The sequence below is a fragment of the Peromyscus eremicus genome, chromosome 16_21, assembly GCF_949786415.1.
Source record: "Peromyscus eremicus chromosome 16_21, PerEre_H2_v1, whole genome shotgun sequence".
Classification (NCBI taxonomy): Eukaryota; Metazoa; Chordata; class Mammalia; order Rodentia; family Cricetidae; genus Peromyscus; species Peromyscus eremicus.
The window spans coordinates 4,990,482-5,018,080 of record NC_081432.1 but is presented as its reverse complement, the minus strand read 5'-3'; the positions used below and the strand labels follow the sequence as shown (position 1 = coordinate 5,018,080).

The 27,599-nt window shown below is 43.4% G+C and overlaps 1 protein-coding gene across 1 annotated transcript in view; it reads left to right on the top strand.

Annotated features, from left to right (window-relative positions):
* Fkbp5 (FKBP prolyl isomerase 5) overlaps positions 1-27,599 on the top strand; it is an 84,698-nt gene that overhangs the window by 26,190 nt on the left and 30,909 nt on the right. Inside the window, exons 2-5 of the mRNA XM_059281494.1 lie at positions 10,758-10,883; positions 14,569-14,713; positions 24,773-24,915; positions 25,698-25,812. Coding sequence (XP_059137477.1) covers positions 10,779-10,883; positions 14,569-14,713; positions 24,773-24,915; positions 25,698-25,812 — 508 coding nt within the window. The 5' untranslated portion in view covers positions 10,758-10,778. The remainder of the gene's footprint in view (positions 1-10,757; positions 10,884-14,568; positions 14,714-24,772; positions 24,916-25,697; positions 25,813-27,599) is intronic.

The window sequence follows — 27,599 nt, the reverse complement described above, 5'->3', positions numbered from 1 at the left end:
CTACATTGACTCTGTAAAGTACATGTGACACCTTTCATAAAGTTAGGTTCTACAGCCCGACTGAGAAAACGAGTTTATGAGGAAGTGTCCAGTGCTGGAACGTTCTCAGCCATACAGCTAGCACAAAGGTCAGTCTGGGTCCCCAGTGCATGTCTGTGAGCACAGAGACTTCTGTACCCCCTAAAAAAGTAAACCCAGTTGATTGTAGACTTAAATGTAAAGCACACATTTATGAAATTTCTGGAAGAAAATCTTTGAAGTTTTGAATGTACCAAATTTTTCTGAAGTAAAATAAGTAAAAGAAAAAACAATGGGACTAGTTATGGTGATACTCCTATAATCCCAGCGTTAAGAGATGAAGGCAGGAGAATCATTTGAGTTCGAGGACAGACAGAGAGCTACACAGCAAGCAGATCAGAGACCACCTGGAGAGCTGAACTGGGAAAGGAGGAGTTAGAAAAGGACACAGGAAAATCTTGTGCATGGCAGATCTATTCATTGTCTGGACTGTGGTGGTGGTTTTATGGGGATGGAGAGAGCGCACATACTCACACAAAATGCTGTTCTTTTTCTTTAAAAATTGATTTATTCCATGTGCTCACAAGCCTTCAAATCTCCAGAAATTAGAAAGGTATACAAACTACAAACAGATGTTACATATTAAATTTTGCTGTAATTTATCTTTAAAGTACAGGAAATTTATTTTTAGAGATAACTCAAAATGCATTCATTCGTGTGCTTTTTTAGTACTCTTTTTTTTTTTTTTTTTTTTTTTGGTTTTTCGAGACAGGGTTTCTTTGTGTAGCTTTGCGCCTTTCCTGGGACTCATTTGGTAGCCCAGGCTGGCCTTGAACTCACAGAGATCCGCCTGGCTCTGCCTCCCGAGTGCTGGGATTAAAGGCGTGCGCCACCACCGCCCGGCTTATTTCTCATTTTAAAGTTACAATTGGGTGCAGCATAATTTTTTCCAGATTTAATTTAGAGAAGTAATTTAGTCAGCTTGCCATGGCATTTTAGCACTGATTCTTTATACTGCCTGGTATTTTACCATCTTTGTTTTGACTGCTTTTGAAATCACAGTTCTTTTCACCATTTATTGAGGGCTGCTTATATGCCCTTTATTTAGACTAAGCAGTGGAGGTATAAAAACAAAGTGACATATTACACACTCTGGGGTATTTATTGGCTTCTGTTGGTATGTTTTTAGAAACCAGCAGCAGACTTGGAACTAAACTATTAGGCGTTAATGAATCACCTCAGGTTAATCTACCACTCTGGTACCAAGTAGAAATTTGATTTTTTTTTTTTTAAGGTTAAAAACATGGAGCCGGGCGTGGTAGCATACCCTTTTAATCTCAGCACTTGTGAGGCAGAGGCAGGCAAATCTCTGAACTTGAGGTTAGCCTGGTTAATTTAGCAAGTTTCAAGCCATCCAGGACTACATAGTGAGACCCTATCTCCAAAACAGAACCAAAGAACACATACCAAAGTTAAAGAGATCCATTTTTGTTGTCTCAGCCCTCGCCAGAGTGTACGTTTCATGGAGACACATGTTGCTGTTGTAGTGTTTCCTCTAGAACAGTGCCTGGCAGAGCATAGGTTTGGATTCCCCTCTTGGGGTTCAGACTCAGGACCTCAAAATCTCAAAACACAAAACAAAGAAAGTTACTAAAATAAGTAAGTCAATAAGTGGAGTTTTTTTTTTTTCTTTCAATTTTATGTGTATGGATGTTTTCCCTGCCTATGTGTATGTGTATCAAGTGCATGCCCAATGCCCAAGAAGGCTAGGAGAGGGTGAAGGATCCCCTAGACCCAGAGTTGCAGATGGTTGTGAGCTCCCATGTCGGTGCTTGGAATTGAATCCAAATCCTCTGGAAGAGCAGCCAGCGCTCTTAACCACCCAGTCATCTTTCCAGCCCCTGAGTTGAGGCTTTATTACTAGGAAGAAGTGAAGACTATTGAACGTTATTATCAGTTACTACAACATTTAATAGCCATGCCTATCAGATAGACCTTTGGGCTGGGGTTTCATGACTTCATATAGAGCCCTGTGGAGTTTGTTAGCAGAACATCAAGTCAAGAAAGTGCTGGAGAGCCGGGTGGTGGTGGCACACGCCTTTAATCCCAGCACTCGGGAGGCAGAGCCAGGTGGATCTCTGTGAGTTCGAGGCCAGCCTGGACTACCAAGTGAGTTCCAGGAAAGGCGCAAAAGTTGCACAGAGAAACCCTGTCTCGAAAAACCAAAAAAAAGAAAAGAGAAAAAAAAAAAAAAAAGAAAGTGCTGGAGAAAGCCTGGACTGCCTGCCTCAGCAGGTGGATGCGCACTGAGGGCTTAGAAGATTGACAGGGTGGGAGCACAGGGTGGGAGCACAGGGCAGCAGAGCAGTCTCCTCAGTGCTTTGGGAATAGATCCTTCAACCTGTCATGGTGATGCTCAGCTTCTTCAGCTCAGCTTCTTCAGCAGGGGGTTTCAGTTGTGCTGCCCAACGTACAAGTAATCAGCAGTGAGGCTTGGGCCATAAAAGCTTGAGAACCAGGCTAGGGATGTAGCTCGGGTAGAGTGCTGCTAGCATGCACAGGCCCTGAGTTCAGTGTCCAGCAGTGGGAGTGACAACATTTTCATCTTGTTTACCATTAAACTCCCTAACATATAACTGTCACCAGGACTCTCTCCCAGATGTGCTGAGAGCACCCCCGCTCAGCATGTCACCAGGACTTCTCTCCCAGATGTGCTGAGAGCACCCCCGCTCAGGTGTCCCCGCTGGAGTCCCTGTACCGGCCTTAGAGGGCACTTGCAGTGGTCCCTGGGACCAACATGGTGGGAAGAGAGATGAGACTCCTGGCAACTGTCCGCTGTAGCATGACACACACACACACACACACACACACACACACACACACACACCCCATTCATACACCAAATGTAATTTTTAAAATGTTGAATTAACTTGAAAAGAAGGAATGAAAAGTTCTGATGGCTGGACTCCCTTAAGTTTGAAAAGACTGTGAAAGCAATATAACAGTGTTAAGCTATTTTAAAAGAAGTGAAAATCTCTGGGTTTGGTGGCACATGCCTTTAATTCCAACATTTAGGAGGCAGAGACAAGCAAATCTCCTGAGTTTGAGGCTGTTCTAGGATAGCCAGGGCTACATAGAGACTCTGTCTCAAAAAAAAAAAAAAGAAAAAGAAAAAACAATCTTCAGTAGGTGTACAGTCGTTAGCCTGCTCCTCCCGTTATTCTGTTGTTCTGTGTCATTGAGAGCAGGTCTTGGGCAGCCTGCTCCAGCCGTACGCTCCAGGTCCTTCTGCTCCTGCTGCCAGCCTTGTTCTCTAGTGGATGTTACCTGTTTGAGCAAGGGGCTTTGCTTGCTGAGGATCTTTGCAGACTTCTTGGAATACATTTATGCAAATACATACACATTGCTTCCTAAAAGCAGGACCATGCTACAAATTGTTCTGTGTGTGCCATTGTCTTTTCTCTTAAGATGTGTTGGTGCCTGGCGTGATGGTGCACCCCTTTAAGGTGGGCAGATATCTGTAAGTTCAAGGCCAGCCTGGTCTACATAGGGAGTTCCAGGACAGCCAGGGCTGTATACAGAGACCCTTTCTTAAAAAAAAAAAAAAAAACAAAAAACCAAAAGGCAGCTAGGCCATGGTAGTGCACACCTTTAATCCCAGCACTCCGGAGGCAGAGGCAGGCGGATCTCCATGAGTCCCAGCCCAGCCTGCCTGCCTTGAAATAGTAACAACCAAAACAAAAACAAAAAGGACATGTTGGCACATCCCCTTTTTTGTTTCTTTGTTTTTCTTGTCAGTATTACAAGGTGGTTTTCCTGCAGTGGGTAAGGCTTCACCTGTTCCATACAGGTGATGTTTACAGCTGTGATAACCCTAAGGAGAAATGATGATGAAGACAGACATTTGTTGTTTAGGTGGTGTGCCTGTGTAGCTGTAATCGAGTGACTCTATACATACCTGCAGCTATAGTGACTCGTTCTGATACAAGCAGTTTGTGTTGCTTGCAGTCTTACCCATAACTCTCAGTGCCTAGGAGACCAAGTCTCACTGGGCACCATAGTGACGCACTTTACCCCAATGGTGTTCTCTTTAACGTACTTTACCTACAGCCAACAATGGTGTTCTTTTTGAATGAACATTCACTTAAGAAAGATTTCTTTCCTAGTTCCATGATTTGAGTGTTTAATGCTTCCAGGCTTAGCTAGGTAACCTTCAGCTGCACGTAGATATAGCTCATCCTTTCACAAACTGTAACATTTTATGGTTCGCATTTCCAAATATTCAGACATTTTCATGACCACCTACCTAAGGAAATACTTTGATTTGGGGCTGGAGAGATTGCTCGGTAGCAGCACTGACTGCTCTTCTAAAGGATCCAGGTTCAGTTCCCAGCACCCACAACTGTAACTCAGGGAATCTGACACCTTCTGGCCTTTATAAGCACCAGGCATGCATGTGGTGTGCAGACATATATTCAGGCAAAGTACCCATGCACATAAAATAAAATAAATTAATATTTAAAATAAGAGTTTTTGTTTTTGTTTTTGTTTTTCGAGACAGGGTTTCTCTGTGTAGCTTTGCGCCTCTCCTGGAACTCACTTGGTAGCCCAGGCTGGCCTCGAACTCACAGAGATCCGCCTGGCTCTGCCTCCCGAGTGCTGGGATTAAAGGTGTGCGCCACCACCGCCCGGCTAAAAGAAATATTTTTATTTAGCAACACTTTCAGTTTAGCACTAACTTAAGCAGCCTGTGAATATTGAACTGATGGGGAATCTTTAGCACATCCTTCTCTTGAATCATTACTTTTCATTCCCTCTTGGCTCTTTCCCCTATGAATTTAAACCTTTACTTCCCTCTGCCCCAAGCATTCATTTCCCTCTGAAATCGTGCTGCAAATACCAAACCCTCCACCTGTCATCTTGGCGTCTTTATTCATTTCTCTTCTGCTTAACTTCAACCTCAGGAGACCCTGCCTGTCCCTCTTGCATCTTTAACATTGCCAGCACCTCTGACGACAGTAGGGATCACACAAACTCAGCACTTTGTGTTTGCCTTTTTCAGACAACCTTCAGCCAAGTACTTTTTCCTAAGAAGTGTCCTATCTTATTCTAAGTAGTATATGCAGAAAGATGCGATGTTATAGCCACAAAATTGCAAAGTGCTGAGGCGAGTGAGCAGTCAACTAATAAAAATCATGTAAAAATGAACAACATTACTAACTTTAAGAAAGTCTCTGAGGGGTTGGGGATTTAGCTCAGTGGTAGAGCGCTTGCTAAAGCCCTGGGTTCGGTCCTCAGCTCCAGAAAAAAAAAAAAAAAAAAAGTCTCTGAAACAGAGTAAACAAAATACTGGCCATAGCTACTGACGAAATGGGGCTCTAAAAATTCCATCAAAGAATATCTCTCCCAGCGGGGCGGTGGTGGCGCACGCCTTTAATCCCAGCACTCGGGAGGCAGAGCCAGGCGGATCTCTGTGAGTTTGAGGCCAGCCTGGGCTACCAAGTGAGTTCCAGGAAAGGCGCAAAGCTACACAGAGAAACTCTGTTTCGAAAAACCGGAAAAAAAAAAAAAAAGAAAAGAAAATCTCTCCCAACACAGAGCAGAAAGGACAGCGATGGAAAATGAGAGAAGCGGTGGTTCCCAGCCACATCTGGCTGCACGCTGAGACCATGCAGCGTGCTCTGGCACCTGGTGCCCTCACACCACCTCAGCCTGGCCCCTCTGGTTGGAGTTCAGGCCCCCACAGCATTTTGAAAGTTCGCCAGGTGCCCCTAAGGTTGTCAGAGTTAACAAGATTAGTAAGAAGCCTGAAGGATAGTAAGCCCCAAGGGTCTGACATCTCTCCAGTGAGACTTCAGAGCAGAGGACAAAGGTGGGAGACCTGTGAGGATGGGAGACCTGCAGGGGCTGTCGAAGGAAGGGCCAGCAGGGTACCTCTCTGCTCGTTAGAGCTTCAAGCAGCTTCAAACACTGTCACTGAGGTTTGGGGGGCTTTAAACAAGGAAGCCAGTTCTTACCTGCTGTTTTTGGTCTTTTTTTTTTTTTTTTTTAAGATTTATTTATTTATTATGTATACAGTGTTCTGCCTGCATGTATGTCTGCAGGCCAGAAGAGGGCGCCAGATCTCATTACAGGTGGTTGCTGGGAATTGAACTCAGGACCTCTGGAAGAGCAGTCAGTGCTCTTAACCTCTGAACCATCTCTCCAGCCCCACTGTTTTTGGTCTTTCTACCAACTTTTCTGTCACACTTGGGATGGTCTGGTGTAGCCACTGTGGCATGAGTCCTGTCCATGGGCCATGGGAAAGCTTGAACTAGTTTCTCATTTGGGAGGTCTAGCCATTTGGTTAGTTAACTACGGTTTTCAGCCCCTGTTGATGAAATGCTAATTGTCTTCTCATTGTTAGGTCCTGTCTCAGGTGCTTGCTGACCCGCACTTTGGAGAGTGTCCTATCTGGCATGTCCATAGCAGAAAGAACTGTGTGTTCCCTTTCTGGTGCACTGGGAAGCAATTCCCCCTTTAGCGAGTGCAGTACAATAAGCTGCTTTATCGTGAATTAATAATAGTGTTAGGTAAGAGCGACTTTAAATCCAGAGTCAAACTAGGATGAGGAAAGAACAGAAGACTCCATTAGGAAAGTCCTGAAACTTCTTCAGTTTGCCTTAAAGGGTTTTAAAAATTGTCCTGTCTTTTTTATGTAACACAAAAAGTAAAAAGATTATTTATTTGATTTGTTTGCTTACAAAAAACCTATACTTCTAGTGGCCTAAATGGAATGCAGGGGAAATATTTGGGAAATTTAGTTTATTTCTTTATTCTTTAAGATTTATCTGACTTTGAAACCTAGAAAAGGGTTTGTTTTCTTGTCCTGAGGATTCCTGGTCCTTCTCTTCATATGGACTCAACAACACTGTGAGGAGCCGTTCTCTTAGATTTACAGAGCTTGCATTCCCTTAAGTGTGGAACAAGTTCTTTTGTCACGATGGCAGTTACAGAGCCAACAAATGGGCTTGTGGGGATTGGATACTTATTTGAATAGCAAGCCAAGTTTTTCTTTTCTTCATCTTTTATTTTTAACTTAATTATTTCTCTTTTGAGAATTTCATATATGAATACTGTATTTACATCATTTCTCCTTTAATTCCTCCCATGGCCCCTTCTCAAATCTATACCCTTATTCTTTAATTATTATTGTTACATGTGTGTATGTATAAATTTATAAATACAACCTGCCAAGGTCATATGGTTTTGCTTATATGTGGTTAGGGCTGACCTCTTTTTGAGAAGGTCTCCTGTGGCTGAGCCTATTGCTCAAACCCTGGATCCTCCTGCCTCCACCCCCAAGTGCTGGTATTGTAGCTAGTGTATGCTGCCACCACCAGCGTGCACCTAGGTGGAGAAAACATTTTTCTCTCTTTTTTAATTAATTAATTAATTAGTTTTATGTGTGTAGGTGTTACCTGCATGTATGTCTGTGTCCTGTCTGCATACAGAGCCCATAGAGACCAGAAGAGATGTCCTGGAACTGAGTTACAGATGATTGTGAGCCATTATGTGGGTGCTAGGAATCGAACCTCAGTCTTCTGTGTGCTATCAACCACAGAGCCATCTCTCCAACCTTCCAGTTAAATATTTTTAAAATTTTTTTAAAATTTTTATATGCATTGGTGCTTGACCTGCATGTCTTTGTGAGGGAGTCGGATCCACTGGGTCTTTCGTTACAGACAGTTGTGAGCTGCCATCTGGATGCTGGGAATTGAACCTAGATCCTTTGGAAGAGCAGCCAGTGCTCTTAACCACTAAGCCATCTCTCCAGCACCCCCCTAGTTAGATATTTTTTTTAAAGAATAACACACAAATAATATATACCTTTCACTACATCACCGTGAGGCTGTTTGTCTGATTGTTTCTGCCACGGAGTTTGGTTGTGACTCATGTTACCTATTAAAAGGATATTGCTCAGATGGGGTTTCTTAAACTGTTCCCATTTGTGACCCCTTTTTACTCAAGAAATTCTTATGCAATCCCAAATATATAAAATAGGTATACACGTTAAACATTTATTGATAATAAGTCATTAATAGTTTATTTTAAAACAATCTTTGGTGTACATATATTTTTACTTATTAAAGATGAAAGCAAATATGCATCCCCACAGATGGATGTGCTTGTTTGGTACAATCCAACTCAAAGATAGACTAATTTGATATTACATGCTGAGAAATGGCAGTAGGAAAATATTAAGTCCCCATTGTATGTCCCCAAAAGCAGAAAACATTGTATGTGCAGCAAAAACCTTGCTTGTTCATAGTGTGCAGTAGCCTCCAGTCTGAGCTGAGGGGTTGCAGGCCGTCCTGTTTGAGGTGCTTGCTATGATGGCATACACAGTCCAGTGGACATGTGTGCTCAGACCAAGGCCTCAGTAGAGTCCATAACATGACATGGCCAACACTGCCAGGACACCTTGAGTTCCTTATGGATTGATAGTTGAACCGATTTGGGGCAATTGTGCATTCAGAAACCATGACTGCTGGTTAGTTTTTCTCTACACTACTCAGTTTTGGGTTGTGATACATATCACCTGGTAAAAGCTTTGTTGGGAAGGTCCTTTCTCCTTTCCTGGTAGGCAATCTGGGGTGGTTCTAGAGACCATTTTCTCAAGAACTTTTCACCTAGAGTTTTTAATTTCTGGTGCTTTGGTCATGTGTTCTGTTGATAGAGGTCCGTGTATCTGTGAGAACCTAAGAAACATACTTCCCATGGATACTGTCTATGACCTGCTCCCTCCAGATACTTAAAAGGCCATCTCTTTCTGCTTTTGGTTGCTTCACACAAGTTCCCAAGTGTCAGAAAATATGTCACAAGCATCGGGTTTCCAGAAGCTTGTCTGGTTTTCCTTATTATTTAGTCCAGCATCATGTAGACTGGGTACTTAACTTTCGTTCTTTGTTTGAGAACAGTTTGTTCTGGCCTTTCACTACCCTGAGACAAACATTTGGACCTTTCATTCTGGTATAAACTGTGCTAGAAAATCACGAATGGGGGCTTGGCCCTTGGATTTTGGTGTTGTCTTTGAAGATCTTTCAGCACAGCAAGTTTCTCACACTGAAGACAACTTAGCTCTTATGGAAATGAGTTGAAACACTACATTTCGGTTGTCTAGTCATTAGTTCTAGCAGGAGAATGGTTTTTCACAGTATAGAAGTGGTTTTGTTTGGTTTTGACTGTAAACAGAGTACTCAGGAGTCTGTTCTTACCTAATGTGGAATAGCTTTAGAAGCGTCAGTTCTCAGCTGGGTTTTGTAGTATCTTTAACCTCAGTATCCAGGAGGCTAGGGCAAGAGAATGTCTATTTGAGGCCAGTCTGGGCTACATAAGAACCTGTTTCAGGAAATAATGACTAATTCTTCATTTTCCCTACTCAGTCACGGAACAGTATAAGATTAATCATAGCAGTAGAAAAGTGTGCTTTGGTTAGCCTATTAATTACTGATAATATTTTTTTGGCCTTGCATGAAGAAGTGTCAGGTAACATTAGCAATAAGAGCTACTCATGTAGCCGGGTGTGGTGGCACACACCTCTAGCCTCAGCACTCGGAGGCAGAGGCAGGCAGATCTCCATGAGTTCAGAGGCCTGTCTGGTCTGTCTACAAAGCCAGTTCTAGAACAGCCAAGGCTGTTAACGTAGAGAAACCCTATCTTGTTCTCTAGTGCCTGCTAAAGACTGAACATGAACATAACTTGTGTTCTCAAAGACCCTTGAAATCTACCAGGAATGCCTCATAAATACCAACATTCAACTAAGAGCCAAGGAAGGAGAAAAAAAATGGGCAAAATGACTCGTATGCACGTAGTGGAGCGGGCATGTGGGGGGAGAAGGCTATCAAAACGTGGGTGTGAGAAAGGACTTGGTTAGTTTGACCTGTGTGGTGTGTGCAGAGAAGTAGCAGAGGCTAGATCTGGTCAGCATCATACTGTGTGAGAGACATTGAGTGCTGTGGGAAAGTGAACTTTGTTCTCTCCCTTTTTGTGTGTGGGGAATGATTTTGTTTTGGTTTTCTTTTTCTTTTTTCTTGAGATGGTATCTCCTGCCCCAGGCTAACCTGGAACTCATTATGTAATCCGGATTGGCCTTGACTTTGCAACTCTCCTGCCTCCGCCTCTGAGTTCTGGGATCATAGGCGTGAGCCCCACACCCAGCCCCTCAAACCTCATTCTGTAGTTGTTTGAAGTGAGCAGTGGAAAGTGTCGTCTTCCAGAAGGTCCAGAGGTGACGACAAGTGCTTGCGTTTTTGAGCTGTGGATCGTTTTTGAGCTATGGGTCTCTGCCATTTCTTAGCTGTTACCTCATTGATGCCTGACTGATAACTTCCTGTCTTTAGCAGAGCGCCTGAGAAGCTCTTAGTTCTCTCAGAAGACTATGGCTGCTGTAGGAGAAGGATGCTGTAGCGTTGTGAGAGGGCAGCTTCTCCCTGTGCAGTTGTGTTAGGGAATATAATTACCAGCAGACCCGACTTGTACTACCCTCTAATCTAGGGCCAGGGCTAGACGGGAAATTGAAGAACTGGGTGATGTTTTATTTACCTGTCTGATGACATCAATACATGCGCGAAGCAAATATTTTTGTTATTACTTCTGATGTTTTAACTCTATTAGTCTTATGTAAGCTCAGTTCTCAGGGTTTTCAGGTGCATTAAGAAATTATATTTTCACTGAAGAAAATACCTTTCTGTTGGCAGGTTTTCTACTTATAAAAGACAATGACTACTGATGAAGGCACCAGTGACAATGGAGAAAACCCAGCAGCCGCCGTGATTGAACAGGGAGAAGATATTACTACCAAAAAAGATAGAGGAGTACTAAAGGTAAGGCCACAGAGGTGTATAACGTAGGGAGATCTGCTGTGTGGAAGGAAGATGGAGAGTTTATCCAGCCTTTTTTTTGTGGAGGGGAAGGGTGGCTGGTGTTTTTAAACTAATGCTAAGTAGCAAACACTACAGCTCAATTCTCATCTGTCTTCATAATGGGGGCTGTTCATCTCAGATTGTACATGCAGCTGAGGCAGGATTGGGTAAAGTGACTCGCCCTGGTCACTCACATCTTAGGCCCTGGAGAACAGCACAAGTTATGCTGGACTCCAAAAGACTGCATCCTTACTTCAGCGTGTACATATGAATTACTGTCTTAATGTACTATTTGAGTGTACTGAAGCTACACAGTGACTGTACTAAGGACTTTGTAGAGGGAAAGCAGAGGACTTAGTTTTTATATACAAGTACTGTTTCTGTGTGTCATGATGTAGGAGCACAGACAATATGTATTTGGGTCATCTTTTCGATTTATTTAAAGCACAATAAATACTTTTTCATTTTGTGTGTGTGTTGCATGCATGTGTGCACACATATGCATGTGGACTTGCCCTCTGTCAGCATATCTTCCTCAATCACTTCTCTACCTTATTTTTCTGCAAGACAGGGTCTTTGATCAAACCTGGAGGCTACTGTTTTGGTAAGGCTGTGTAGCTAGCCAGCCCCTGGGATCCACTCGTCTCTGTCCCCCAGCACTGGGGTTGCAGACACACTCTGTCACGATCAGGTTTTTACATAGGTCCTGCCTATCTGAACCTGGATTCTCCTGCTTGCTCAGCATGCACTTTACCCCATGAGCTATCTCCTCAAACTCCTCACATGCTTTCATTTGCAGCTCAGCAACAGTGTTATGGAGACAGTACCCTTTTAATAATGGTGGTACTGGGGATGGTACTTAGGGCCTCATCCATTCTAGACAAGAGCATCACCAGCTCTGTATTTTTGAGACAAAGTCTCACTAAGTTGCCCAGGCTGGCCTTGAATTCACACTGTAACCCAGGCAGGTCTTGAACCTGCCATCCTCCTGCCTTAGTATCCTAAGTAGTTGGGATTGTAGGACTGTGCCACCAGGGTATGCCAAATTCTCCCATTTTATAGGTGAATTGGCCGAAACTAAGAGGTTAAATGACTTGAACACATTAACTAGTTACTTGTCCCACACTGTTGTCACACATGTTTTATGTAGTTAATTTTTCTCTGATGAGCTTATTTTGCATATTCTCAGTGTTCCTGCCAGGTAGAAATTTAACAGCTCTTGTGTCGGCACTGCTGGGTTGGTTCTGTCTCTCCTTGCTAATGAAGAAGCCTCTCTTCTGTGCTGGTCTCCTGAACGTCCCTGGATTCCTGTTGTCTCACTCTGTGCTGTCAGTCCATGGTGTCTTCTTCCTGGGCTTCTCAGCCTTGGAACTCTAATTGCTCATCCAGAGCTCCAGGAAACTTCTCAAGACACTGGAGAGTTTTCAGGCTGTCTGCAGCATCTCCCACCTTCTCTTCAGTGTGCCAAATTCAGAGACCTGGCCTCCAAGGTCCCTCAGACCCTGTGTATTCTGTAACAGAGTCCTGGGTGGTTCATAAAAGAGATGTTTGTTTTGGCTCACAGGTCTAGAGCCTGAGAAGTCCAAGAACATGGCACGCCTGCATCTCCTCGCTTCTAGCAAGGGCTCAGTTCACTGTAGAAAGCAGAAGGGTGGTCAGGCAGTCTGGGAGGCAAAAACAAGGAGTGGGCAAGATTTTTACAACTTTATGATGAACCCAGTCCCTCCACCGGGAGCTCACACAAGCAAGGCATTGATTCCACCTAACTGCCTACTTCCCTCTTGAAGGCGTCGTGTCCCAACACTGGCCCAATAGCAATCAGATTTCAGCATAAGCTTTAGAGAGGACAGATCATATTCATGCTTTATCCAGACCACAGCATCCCTCCACTGGGAGTGTACATTGCTGCCTAGCCTGCTCAGAGCCCTCTAAATAAACACACAGTAAACTGTAGTCTCCTTTGTTCTAGGGAGTAAATCTAAAAACAATGAGTTTTAGGCTTATTATAAATGTTTGTGGTTTGAAGTTCTTTAGGTTGTAACATCTGTTACTGTCTAGATCCTCCAAGTCACCACGGGGCTTTTGGTGAAGATTCAGTGGGTCTGGCAGCTGTGACCTGGAGCATTTGTTAACCTCCCTGGGTTGTTTTCTGTCTGTAAAATTTATAATAATACTAATCAAGAAAAATAAAAGTTTGGGTTTGCATTTTTTTCAAATTAATTAAGACTAGATTTTTGTCTTTAAGGCAACTTAAGACTTACGCACAAGTTTCATCTTGCTGGGGAGACAGACACACACACAGGAGCACACATGCATATCCCACCCCCGCTCCAGAGTGGTGCTGTAGCATCTGTTTTCATTGCAGACGGCCATCTGACTCCCACAATCCCATCCCACGTGCCTAGGTGTTCTTAGTCGTCCTAAAGTGCAGATCCCCACCGATGACTGCCACCAGCCTAGTGTCACATGCAAGTTAGAGACCAGAGCCTCTCGGATTTCATACAGGTTTTTTTAAAGTGCTTTTGAATTTTTCTTTTAAGGCCTGGGAGAGGCTGTGTGATAGTGGTGCACACATTTAATTCCAGCACTCAGGAGGCAGAGACACGAAAGTTCTGTGAGTTTGAGGACATCCAGGGCTACACAGAAAAACCCTGTCTCCAAAAAAAAAAAAAGAGAGAGAGAGAAAGTTGGGGAATCTAAGTTCACAGTGTTTGTGTGGTGTTTGTGTGAGGTGGGACTGCAGAGACACATCTCCAATAATTTAAAAACAAGTAATTATATATGTGAAAATCAAACTTCCCAAAGAGGATGTTATCAGAAGTTAACTGCTATCTTATGTACCACTGAAAATGGCCCCTTTGGCACAGATGATTGACAGGCTGAATTGTACCACCACACTCCTGGATTGAATTTTCTCTTCCAAGAATTGACCAACTGCATTAGCAGTTTTCTTTGCCAAGAATAAAAAAATATTCTGAATATTACGACGGCTAAATATTTTTCATTTTGGAGTTGTGTCGTTCCCCCCCTCCCCCTTTTCTTCACTAGAAAACAAGTTACTTGGTATCATCCAAGTCTAGATTTTACAGATTATTCAAATAATGGAAGTGTAACCTGTTACATCAGGGTGAATAGCCAAGTAGAGTCACAGCCTATTTTTAGCAAAGGAGGGAAGTAAATAAGCCATATCTTTGAAGCTTTGCTGTGGCTATCTAAGTGGCTGTTTAAGAAGTCCTGCAATCTTTTTGGCCCAGTTCAGTTTGTGGACTTTCATCCTGCTCATCAGCCTGTGTTTGGGGAGATTTTAGCATCAGAGTGTGCGGCATTAAACCACCAGCTGAGGTTAATTCTGCTTTGTTTCGTCTCAGATAGGGTTTCACAGCACATCTGTATAGACTGGGCTGTCTCCTGCGGTGATCCTTCTACCTCTGCTCCTGCCTAATCATTTTGAGAGAATGGTGCAGTGAGTAGTAATATCAAATGCAGGAAAAGACAGTTTTCTGAGAGAACAAGGAAGGAAGCCTTGAGGAACCAGGGTGAATTTGCAAATCTGTCTGTGTGATGTCGAGTAGCCTGTGTGGCCTTTTAATTCTTTTGTAAGTAAAAAGCTCCTACATTTTTTCCCCCTTCTATTTGTCTTCTCTAGATTGTCAAAAGAGTGGGAACTAGTGAGGAAGCCCCAATGATTGGTGACAAAGTTTATGTCCACTACAAAGGAAAATTGTCCAATGGAAAGAAGTTTGATTCCACTTATGATAGAAACGAGCCATTTGTTTTTAACCTTGGCAAAGGTAAGAGGTAATTTTTGCAGTGTTGGTTAGATTTGTTTCTACTTGTATTCTATAGAAACAGTGGAACCTATCCCTGGCAAGTGTGGCTCACAGATCTCTAGGAGTCTCGGAGATCCTTTGGGATCCATGATATCAGTTCATTCCCTAACAGTGTGAAGAGGATGCCTTTATAACTAACTGACGTTTGCATTGACAGACTGACACCTGCAGAGACACAAACTGCTGGTCCCTTAGTGTGAGTCAGGGCAGGGACGGCCGTCTCTGCCAGCAGTCACTGTTATCACTGCCTCTCCCTTACCCTTCACATAAAGGGGATGTCTGGGTTTACCCTAAGGCTTGATAAGTCAGCACAGAATTACACGTACTAACCCTAGTCTTGAGATTCACATAGTGTTGCTGCTGTGTGGAAGAACAGTCATGACCAGAGCCCTTCTGTGTACGCTCATCTTCAGGGAGCCTGCTGCTTTTGTAGTTGGGACCTGAAGTAGCTTAGTGTTTTTCATGAAACGCCATTTTTACTTGAAGGGGCAAACTATGATTATTCAGACTTAGCAGGTATGTCCTGAAATTGAATGAAGTAAACCTGCCACTTTAAGGAACACAACTAACAATGTTTGTGCCATTGCATTTTCAGGTAAGTGTTTCAAAGTTTCTGTCTGCTGTGCACTTACAGCTTCCTGAAACAAAAGGCTTTTCTGTGAGAGCAGTGGGTATTAATGAGTGTGATTTTTCTGCTGGACAGTGAAATTTGTCACTATTGGAATATCTTCCTAACTCAGTCAGATATATAAGGTCAAGTGTGGACAAGCAGTCCATTCCAAGTACAAGCTGGACCAGAGGTTTGGGCACATCACAGCATGAAGAGACCTTGGTGAGCTTTGAGATTCCACGTTGCAGCTGACCTTTTGAACCTCTCGTCCACTTTTAACACAGTCACCTGAGAATCTGTGACACTGCTTTCCTGCCAGTTCCTAGCTCTCTGGGTTTGTTCTTCTCCCACCTCTTCAGTCAGGAGTAAACAAATGAATTCATCTTGGCTTATGTTAAGTGAAACACAGTCTACTTTTATATCATTAGAAATGACAGCTTAGGATTAGGGTATAGTTCAGTTGTTAGAGTACTCCCCTAGTTTGATCCTTTGGTATAGTGGTACAGACCTGTAATCCAGCACTTGGGCGATTGGAGGCAGGAGAGTCAGAAACACAGTGTGATGTTCAGTTGACTATAGAACCAAGAAACACCAGCCAGGCATAGTGACACTCATCCCAGCAGCTGGGAGGTGTCCTAGTTAGGGTTTCTGTTGTTGTGATGAACACCATGACCAAAAGCAAGTTGGGAGGAAAGGGTTTGCTTACATTTCCACATCGTAGTCCACCACTGAAGGAAGTCAGAACAGGAACTCTGCAGGACAGGAACCTGGAGGCAGGAGCTGATGCAGAGCCATGGAGGGTGCTGCTTACTGATTTGCTCCTCATGGCACGTTCAGCCTACTCTCTTATAGAACCCAGGACCACCAGCCCAGGAATAGCACCACCTTCAATGGGTCGGCTCTCCCTCATCAATCACTATTTAAGGAAAAAAAAAAAAAGAAGAAGAAAAGAAGTTCCATGCTAATTTTGGGATTCTAGTTTGACTTTAGTGTTTTATTTTGAGACATAGTCTTCTGTATATAGCCCTGGCTGTCCTGGAACTCACTCTGTAGACCAGGCTGGGCTTGAACTCACAGAGATCCACCTGCTTTTGCTGGGATTAAAGGCGTGTGCCCCCACACCGAACTGGACATTAGTATTTTAAATAGAACTATTATGAACCTGACTAAAAACTTGATTGAAAAAAATGCATGGCCGGGCGGTGGTGGCGCACGCCTTTAATCCCAGCACTCGGGAGGCAGAGCCAGGCGGATCTCTGTGAGTTCGAGGCCAGCCTGGGCTACCAAGTGAGTCCCAGGAAAGGCGCAAAGCTACACAGAGAAACCCTGTCTCGAAAAACCAAAAAAAAAAAAAAAAAAGAAAAGAAAAAATGCATGTACAGCAGAGTGCTGCATTTCTACACTGCTTGTGTGCCCATTGCCTTTTCTGTACTGTCTTTTAGACTCTTTCATCGTCTTCACTGAAAATAACTCTGTGCTATTACTATAGACTACTGTATAATGTTGAGATAAAAGTAATGCACACCATTGCGTAGATCTGCCTAACATAGTGCACACTTGGGTGTTTATTATTGTTATTACATCAGAAGATTATTGGCTGGCTTTAAAGTTTTTACTGCAGTTACAATAAAAACTATTGTAATGGCCTATGTCGTAACTCTCCTTACCGCACAGGCACATAAACCTTCTAAGCAATGCTTAGCCAGCCTCTTTGTCCCGTGAAGTTGGGAAAGAGAACTGAATCAGTCTGTGCACTAGTTGTTACCACTGTGGAGTGTGTTACAGTGTGAGAGGGGAGATCGCTTCCCTCATGGGTTTATCATTACTTTTGTTTGGGGTGGTGGCATGCAAATTCATTCTCTCTTGATTATAAAATACTAAGTAAAACAAAGCAAATACTTTCCTAAAGTTTCTTGTCTATCCGTGTCACACTTTGGGGGTTAGAAAAATTGAATGTCCAGTTTTCCAAACATTGTTATTTTTTAAAAGACTTCTTTTTTGAAATAGTGTCTCTTTTCTCCCTTGTTAAAAAAATCACTAAGTATACAACTTTTAAATATATCTTTGCATTTAAAATATGAGTATATTTAGAATCCGATAGCATGAAAGTGTTTTTGTTTATGTATGAGGAGACAGAAGTACAAAGAGGTTGTGTGTGGTGTTTGTTCACTTCTGCACAATGACTCGGCCATGACTCAAACCCCAGGTAGTGTTTCTGAAGTTTCATCAGACCTTAGGTGTGAAACATCCCAGTCCGTGTTTAAGAAGAGCCCTTAGCATGTACCATGTGCCTGATCCACACCAGCTGCTTTTTCCTGGGAGTGATGTGTTGTAGTTTGTAGGGTTTGTAAGAAGCAAACTGCATGCTCTTGCTTGATGTTACTGTGAAGTTCATGTGTACTTTAAAAGAAGTATTATGTTTTATCTCATGATGTTAATCCTGAAAGACATTTTATACCAGTGAAATACACTTACTAGGAAGGACGGAGTGTGTAGCCAATGTCAAGAGCTATTTGTGGTTTAGCCATGTGCTCCTTTAGTTCTGCTGGTGCTCTCACTCCTCTGTGAGTATCTCATGTGTTTCCTTTCACAGGCGTGCGCTGGTTATGTAAGGAAAGCTTATGAGCTAAAGTAGTTTTCTTTCCCTCGGAGATACTATACCACTTTCATGCTATTAGATTTTTACTATTCTTCTAAGAAAGAAAGAGTGCATTGGACCCTTACCATGCATCGTATGTAATTAGTAACTCAATGTGGAATAAAGACCAAAGCCTACAAGCAAAAACTGATACTGCCAGAAGAAAACACAAGAAAAGTTTCATGCCATTAGATTTGGCAGTAATTTTGGGAAAATAACAACACCAAAAGCATAAACACAAAAGTTTAAAAACACTTTCTCTTCATAATGGGATACAGTAGCTGAAGAAAGGATCTACAGAATGGAGAGAGGCTCCTCTGAAGCACATCTAAGAAGGATCTGGTCTCCACAGTGAACAGTGAACATGTTCAGTATGACAAATAGTCTTAAAAATGGAGGAAGCTGGGGCAAGGTCACACATGCCTGCCATCCAGCCACTCTGGAGGCTGAGAAAGGAGGATTGCTCAAGCCCAGGAGTTTGAGGCCAGTCTAGTTTCAGGAAAGCGACGGACAGTGACCAGTTAAAAGGGAAAGGTGCTTGGCATCGTTTGTCACTCAGAGTGCAAGCCAAGCGCAGGATGGTGAGATACCTTACACACCAGGATGGCTGCTGTTTAAGAGAGGGAGAGAAAGAAGTATTGACGAGGATATGGAGACATAGGAACCTTTCTGCCCTCTTGGAAGGTAGGCTGATGCCACCTTTATAAAAAGACATACTCCAACACTCAGGAAGCAAAGGTAGTAGGTCTCCAAGTTCAAGGCCAGCCTGGTCTACATAGTGAGTTCCAGGACAGCTAGGGTTACATCGAAACCCTGTCTCAAAAAACAAACAAACAAAACAAAAGGAGGAGGAGGAGGAGGAGCAATAATTATGGACTGACTGCTCTTCCAGAGGACCTGGGCTCAATTCCCAGCACCCATATGTCAGCTCACAACTGTCTGTAACTCCAGTTCCAGGGTATCTGACACCCTCACACAGACATAAATGTAGGCACAACAACAGTGCACATAAAATAAAAGTAAATAAATCATTAAAAAACGTTAAAAAAAAAACCCAAATTAAACAAAAGACTCACCTGTCTTGGTTCAGCAGTCCACTTCTAGATAGGTATTCAAAAGAACTCTGTGAAGGGCCTCATATTTACACACGTTTATAGCACATGAGTCGCCTTGATCAAAAGGTGTGAGCATCTGAAGTGTCCATCAGCAGGTGACGGACAGACATTGTGATGTAGCCTGACAGTGTCAGCAGGTGACGGACAGACATTGTGGTGTAGCCTGACAGTGTCAGCAGGTGACGGACAGACATTGTGATGTAGCCTGACAGTGTCAGCAGGTGACGGACAGACATTGTGATGTAGCCTGACAGTGTCAGCAGGTGACGGACAGACATTGTGGTGTAGCCTGACAGTGTCAGCAGGTGACGGACAGACATTGTGGTGTAGCCTGACAGTGTCAGCAGGTGACGGACAGACATTGTGGTGTAGCCTGACAGTGTCAGCAGGTGACGGACAGACATTGTGGTGTAGCCTGACAGTGGGTTATAACTCGGTCTTAAAGGAGAAGGAAAGTCTGGCACATACTACACCAGTGATCAAACCCAAAAGACATTATGCTAAATGAATAATCCAATCACAAAAATGAATGCTTAGTAACTCCACTTGTATTAAGTGTTTATAGAGTTGCACATTCCAAAAAACAGAAAGAGGGGTTGCTGGTGCCTGATCGGAGGAGGCAGTGGGGTGTGTAATCAGGTACAGAGACTCAGATGGCAGAATAAGAACTTTCTGGAACTGAGCTGCACAGCATTGCAGGTGTGGTCATGCTGTTTACCACAGTTCAACATGTCAACAAGAGGAGCTATGCAGTGTGGATCACTAAAGCAGTCAGTTATTAATAAAGCAGTCTGTATTATAAAGGAAAGTGTTGGGTGATTAAACTATAATGCGTTTTTTAAAGTATCATGTGGGGGTTTATTTTGTTTTCTTGAGATATGGTTTTCTCTGTAGAGCCATGGCTGTCCTAGAACTCACTTTGTAGACCAGGCTGGCCTCAAACTCAGAGATCTGACTGCCTCTGCCTCCCGAGTGCTGGAAGAAGGCACCACTTGGCTTGTGTGGGTCATATATATATGTGTACATATATATATATGTATCAATTCTATATGTGTATATATACACATATATATAATTTAACTTTATTTTATGTGCATTGGTGTGAGAGTGTCACATTCCATAGAATTGGAGTTGCAGACAGTTGTGAGCTGCCATGTGGGTGCTGGGAATTGAACCCAGGTCCTCTGGAAGAGCAGCCAGTGCTCTTAACCTCTGAGCGGTTTCTCTAGCTCTCATGTGGGGTTTTTTAACCAGAAAAAAAAATATAACACTACAGAAGAAAGTGCATTGCTCTTATCCTGGGCTTTGGTGTACATTTTACTTACTTATTTACTTGTGTGTATTTTGCAGATGTGTGTTATGTTCATGTTTGTGTGCATGTGTGTAGAGATCAGACATCAGCCTTGGTAGTGGTCCATATCACTTTTGAAATAGGTCATTTGGACCTAGGGCTCACCCATTCAGCTGCACTGGACATCTTGTGAGACTGGGGATCCTCCTGTCTCAGTACCCAGTGCTGGAGTTAATAGCAGTGTCACTAGGCCTGGCTTTCACATGAGCTGGGGCTGTAACTCAGAGCCTCATACTTGATGCCTGAGCTATTTCTCAGCCCCTGCCTTTAAACTGAAGTTGCCTTTGTCTGTGTAGGTATGAGAGGTAGAAATATATATTATTTGATATTTTGTTGCAAATGGAATAGAACTCCTAGAATTGATACATTGTGTTTGAGGTAGTAAAATTGAGGTCCAGATCAAATATAAGAATACATTTTCTAGACTATATTCTAGACTATGAAGAATCTTTGAAATGTCCATCTGTCTCTCCCCAAAGGAATGAAGAATCTTTGAAATGTTCATCTGTCTGTCCCCAAAGGAATGTGGTCGGCAGTTTTTAACTAGCTGCAGACTTGCCTTTGCTGTAGTTGTTTGCAGATACCCTGAATGGTAAAACTGGACCCCGCTGAGTAGACAGAACTGGTCCACACTCTGTGCCTACGAGTAACCTGGACATTGGTCCTCTCCAGCCACAGACTACCAGGAGCACCGTGCAGTTGAACATTGTGTTCAATCCTTTCCAGAGAGTGTACATAGTGAGCATCATGGAGTGATATACATGAGGATGTATATCAGAAAGAGTGTTGATAGGATTGGAGCTAGTGTGTGATTTGGGGGAGTTCTGAACAAGCAGGGATTTGCTCTGAATTGGACAGTTAGGATGTGGGGTGGTCCGGTGTGAAAATGAAGATTTCTGCCTGGAGCAGAATAAGACTAGAATGACCCACGATAAGATGCAACAGTCGCCCATGTCAGCCAGGAGAGGGGACTGTTTGGTATTTTGTAGGGTGCACAGTGACCTTATTTTTTATCCAAGTTTAGATGAAATTTTTAAGTGTTCTTGTTTGGTCTGGGTTTGTGGTGGTTATATAGTGACCTCGTCTGATGTTGGTGTTTTATAAGCTTATTTACATCCAGTGGGAGAACGACATGGCCTTGATGTGAGCCCCAGGCCAACCTCTGACAACACGGAGGCCTAACTGCATGTGTCTCAGCATTGGCAGGTGCCAAGGACTACATTTTTAATCTCTCTTGTTAAGAGTCATCTTAAACCTAACTACCTATGTGTACTTTTTCCAAGTATATTGTTTCATTAGATACATAAAATTGATGTGTAAAAGGGAAAAGAAACTTGTAGGATACTCTAGAAAGATTTGTTATGAGAAATGCTAAAAACATCTTTGAATTAGTGGTGGGTAAAACAGTTAAAGTGAGTAACCTTCAGAAGTAACACTTCACCAGAAGAGCCTACATACTGGTCGCCTGTATTGTTCAGTTCTTGTTCCACAGTAAGGGAACTTTAGTGTAACCTAGAATGGCAATGCTCACAGACAAAGCCTTGCCCACTGACACACTATGAATTAATAGGTTGTTCGTGCTTTATAAATGAGGTATGTATATGTTGTTAGCATGATTCTTCACTTAACAGTTCATTAACATACAAAACCGTTCATATCAGTTACAGGCTTCCACTGTACAAAGAGAGCCGTGTAGAGTTAGTCAAGGTTGTTCACTGGAATCCGATGGTAGTAGATGATGACAGCAACACAGAGGGAAGAAAAATGGAATCCTGTAGTTACTGAAGGTCGCGCGTCCAGACATTATCGAGAAAAGTGCTTTTCAGTGGGGACTATGTTGAGAAGGCCACAGAGAAACAAACCATCCCAGTTTTAAGACTAGGCATGTAATAAAAGAGATAACTTGGTAGAGGGAACCATTAGGGGGTTAGGGAGAAACCTGGTGCTAGAGGAATCCCCAAGGACGACACCAGCTAAGACTCCTAGCAATAATGGAGAGAGTATCTGAACTTACCTTCCCCTGTAATCAAATTAGTGACTACCCTAATCATCATAGAACCTACATCCAGTAACTGATGGAAGCAGATGCAGTGATCCACAACCAAGCTCTGGGCTGAGCTCCTAGACTACAGTTGAAGAGAGCGAGGAGGGATCACAGGAGCAAGTTGGGTCAAGATCATGGTGGGGAAAACCACAGAGATAGCTGATCCAAGCTGGTGGGAGCTCATGGACTCTGGCCTGTCTCCTGGGGAACATGCATGGGACCCCAAACTAGGCCCTCTGAACATGGATGACAGTTATGTGGCTAGATCTCTTTGGGGAGCCCCTGGCAGTGGGACCAGGACTTATCCCAGTACATGAAATGGCTTTTTGGAACACATTCCCTAGTGTGGGATACCTTGCTCAGCCTTGACCGGTGTGTGTGTGTGTGTTGGGGTGGGGGGTAGCCCTGCCTCAACTTAGTATGCCAGACTTTCTGGACTCCCCAAGGGAGGCCTTACCCTCTCTTGAGGAATGGATGCAGGGTGGGATTGAGGGAGGGGTGCAGAGGGAGGGGAGGGAGGGAGAACTGTGATTGGTATGTAAAATGGAAGAAAAAAACTTAAAAAAAAAGAATAGGCATGTAAAAATTTAATTCACAAACAAGCAAAAATTATATATATGTATATATATATATATACATATATATAATTTAAAGGAAATTGACAATTCCCTTGGTTGCAAGGATTTCAGTGGTTTTAAAATTGTGTTCTCTGGGGGGCTGGAGAGGTGGCTCAGTGGTTAAGAGCACTGGCTGTTCTTCCAGAGGTCCTGAGTTCAATTCCCAGCAACCACATGGTGGCTCACAACCATCCGTAATGAGATCTGGTGCCCTCTTCTGGCCTGCAAGCATGCATGTAGGCAGAACACTGTGTACATAATAAATAAATAAATCTTAAAAAAAAAAAATTGTGTTCTCTGTGTTTCAATGTTTTCTTGGTATTGATTTTCAGAAAGCAGATCAGGGGAGGTGGTGTGGTGGTGTACACCTGTAGTTCCAGCACTGGAGAGGAGGGCCAGGACAGTGAGGAGCTAAGAGTTATCCTCGGAACTAAGGAGCTGGAGGTCGTCCTTGGATCCGTGAGAACCTGTCTCAATAATGACAGCAGTAACAATTCAAGTGTCTTCCTGTAGCAACAAGGACTGCATTGCAGATTTCCTGGAAGGGAGACGGGAAGAGTGTACTTTATATTGGTAGTCCCTAGCAGGCCCCTTGCTGTTTATTCATTGACCAGATGTCTTGAGCAGGTGCATAATAGTACACCCACCAGTACACAGGTGTTTTAGATCGACAGTTCTGTCGATTCAAGACAGTAGTTAGTTTGCTTCCTGGGATCAGGAGTGGTGGCTCAGGGTGTAAGTTGTCTGTCTTCCAGTTATTAGGGTTATGGTTACTTGTTTTCTTGCTGCTCTGAAGGTGTCAGCAGTTGAACTTAACTGCAGTGTTTGAAGAGTGTCAGTGACAGGAAAGCAACTTTAGTACAAGGCTTTCAGTCTCTCCCAGTGATTCCAGACCGTTCTCAGAACTGAGTATGTGGATAGATACATTGATACAGCCATTTTTTTTGTTTTGTTTTGTTTTTGTTTTTGTTTTTTTTGTTTTTCGAGACAGGGTTTTTCTGTGTAGCTTTGCGCCTTTCCTGGAACTTACTTGGTAGCCCAGGCTGGCCTCGAACTCACAGAGATCCGCCTGCCTCTGCCTCCCGAGTGCTGGGATTAAAGGCGTGCGCCACCACCGCCCGTCGATACAGCCATTTTGTAAAGGCACTTGGGTAATATTTGTTATTAAGATTGAACGCTACCTAGGAATTTACACTCTAGATATACTTGCATACAGTAGCTAGTCCTACATTCTCATTACAAGATTGTTGGAAATGCATTTCTCAATAGGAGATTGTAGTACTATATAGCCTTTAAGAATGAAGTAGGAGCTGGGTGGTGGTGCATGCCTTTAATCCCAGCACTCGGGAGGCAGAGGCAGGCGGATCTCTGTGAGTTCGAGGCCAGCCTGGTCTACAGAGTGAGTTCTAGGACAGCCAGGGCTACACAGAGAAACCCTGTCTCTAAAAACCAGAAACAAAACAAAACACCAGAACGAAAGCTTGTAAATGCTCGCAGTGCACAGGTAGCCTGCTGCAGTCCTGCAGTTGAGCCGCAAAGCTGAGTTTCTGGGACTGCCAAGAAAGGAAACATCCAGATTGTATAGTTCTTACGATTTGACAGATTGGATTTTTGTTTGACAACGTGTTTTCTTGCTTTCTCTTAGGCCAGGTTATCAAGGCCTGGGACATTGGGGTGGCTACCATGAAGAAAGGAGAGATCTGCCATATACTGTGCAAACCAGAGTATGCTTATGGCTCTGCTGGAAGCCTCCCGAAAATCCCCTCGAACGCATCTCTCTTTTTTGAGGCAAGTGTGTGTGTTGTCGACTTTCTGGCATGTGCTGTGTGCTGTAGCAGTGGGACAGCGGCTGTTTGCCACTGAGAACCCGCTCCAGCTTACTTGTTTTGGAGCTTGGCTTCTTGAATTGTTTCCCACACACCCAGGGGATGTGCCTGTGCTTTCTTAGAAATGTGTCTCTGGCACAAAATGGGCATATGCAAACAAACAGAAGACACAGATTTAGAAATACAAGTTCTGCTCAGTAGGGAAGTAAGACATACTGAAAACTGACAGGCCGGAAATGGTAGTGATGAGCGGTAAAATGGGAAGTTGCGAAGGTTTACAACTCTCTTCTAACCTCCATCAGGAGCAGTAAGTGGTAGTGTATTGTTTAGCCTGGGTTGAATTAATTACACATAATTGGTAAAACTTGATTTTTATATAACAAGGTAAAAGTACATCTTTAGTCAGTTGAAGGCCAGATTCTTAAGTTTTAGATTTGAGATGGAAACCTCATAAATCGGGGGTGGAAACTGGTGGCCTTGGAGTCAGACAAAATTGTTGTGCGCCGGCACCTTGTAGCTCTGGGTTTTTGCCCACAGGGCAGTTGTCTTAGTATTTCCTGTCTGTCTTTGCACGGCAGCCTCACAGGATGCAATCCTAGACGTTGTCATTACACGAGGCTGTTTCCAAGTGTTGCAGAGTGTAGTGTTCTCTTTCTCTGCTCTCCTCTATCTTAGCCAGAGAGATAAAGATGTAATTAAGAGTCTCAACTCAACTCTTAAACTGGCTCTGGCCTTCCGTTCTAGATTGAACTCCTTGATTTCAAAGGTGAGGACTTATTTGAAGACTCCGGCATCATCCGTAGAATCAAGCGGAAAGGGGAGGGCTACTCCAACCCGAACGAAGGGGCGACGGTGGAGGGTAAGTCCTGCCGCTGGGGGCCAGTCCTTCCATGGTGTGAGCATGCGGAGGCAGCTGTCAGATCTGCTTGTCAAAATAAACACATGTGGGCTGCAGACATGGCTCAGCAGTGGTGAGAGCTTGCTGCTCTCTTAGAGGACCTGTGTTTGGTTCCCAGACCTACATCCAGTGACTCCACATTGACTACCAGCTCCAGTTCCAGAGAATCCAGCACCCTCTTCTGGTCTCCATGGTGGGTGGGTGTGCGTGTACACACACACACACACACACACACACACAATATTAAAAAATTAAAAATAAAATAATAAATGCATTGAATATATCTTTGAAGAACAGTTTCAGATTCAACATTCATCTAAACACTTCTTTTGCTAAATACTAATTTAATGTGTGTGCCAGGCATCTGGCAACATCTAGAAACTCAAAAATACATGTACAGTAGTCCTATCTACCAAAGAATTCTCAGTCCCTAGATCCCTGGGAGGCAGTTCTTTCTGTCTTTCTCACAGTAACCGTAGGAGGTGAGATTTATTATCCCCAGGTGAGGAAAACTAGTCCAGTGATGTCATATAACTGGTCCGAGATTGCAGGGCTGCAGAGCGGAGCTGTGGCTTGGACAGCTGTGTCCGTTCTGCGTGGGGTGGCCTGGTATCAAGTACTGTTGTGCCAGTTGCCAAGCCAACCTGGAGCTATTTTCATGTCTTATCTGAAGACTGGGAAACGGAGTTCTTCCCTGGGCACACTGCGGACCGATCGATTGCCACCTTACTTACCTACCGCAGTATTTGCCCACCTGTCTGAGGACCAGGGTGTGGCTTCATCAGTTGTTGGCTTTTTTTTTTTTTTCAGCATCTGCTGTGTGTCTGACACACACTGGGCAGTCCGTAAAAGCCTTCTGCACTGTAAGTGTTTGAAGGTGTGCTTACTGAGCTGATGTCTTCAGAAGGGAGTTGTGAGAAAGACATGCTTCCAGAAGAAACCGAGTCACTAAACAGGGATGTTTATAAAAGGCCCATTCAGAAGAAAGTTTACCTAAAACAACTAGAATAATCGAGTTTTCTTTTTAGCATGTACATACTATTTAGACCTATATTTCACTACACAAGTCATACAGTTAGTTCAGGTTTATTATTTTCTTTTTGGTTTTTGGTTTTTTGAAACAGGGTTTCTCCATGTAGCCCTGGTTGTCCTGGAACTCACTTTGTAGACCAGGTTGGCCTCAAACTCAAGAGATCTGCCTACCTCTGCCTCTCTGGTGCTAGGATTAAAGGCGTGTGCCACCACGCCCAGCTTCATAATATATTTTTAACTGGGGGTTTTTGACAACCAAATTAAAAGGAACCGCTTTCTCCAATTATAACATTACAAACCTGTGCCACTTGTAGAGGTGGCCTTGAAGCAGGTGAGACTAAACCTTGGTTTGGGTAATTATTCAGTGGAAATCATATTTTTAACTTTGTTGGGAAAAAAATTTGGACTTAAGAATTGCAAACTGTTGCGGACTGTTTTTCTCCTGGTATTACATGTCCATAGGGTGTTTGTCAAAACCAGGAAGTTTATGTGGTAGACTGCCTCCCAGTTTAGGTTTGCAGTAAGGAGACTGAGGTTTGGGAATACTGTGTGGGCGATGCTGTGCCCTGTTTAGTCCATCATCATCATCATCATCAAGAGGCACATGGTGTCGTGGTGATTCCTGGGCTAGGGTAGTGTCTCCCATGCTTCTCTTCTGTCTCATTAACCTTTGTAAGCGTTGTCTTCTGTTACATCCTCCCTCTACACTCACACCC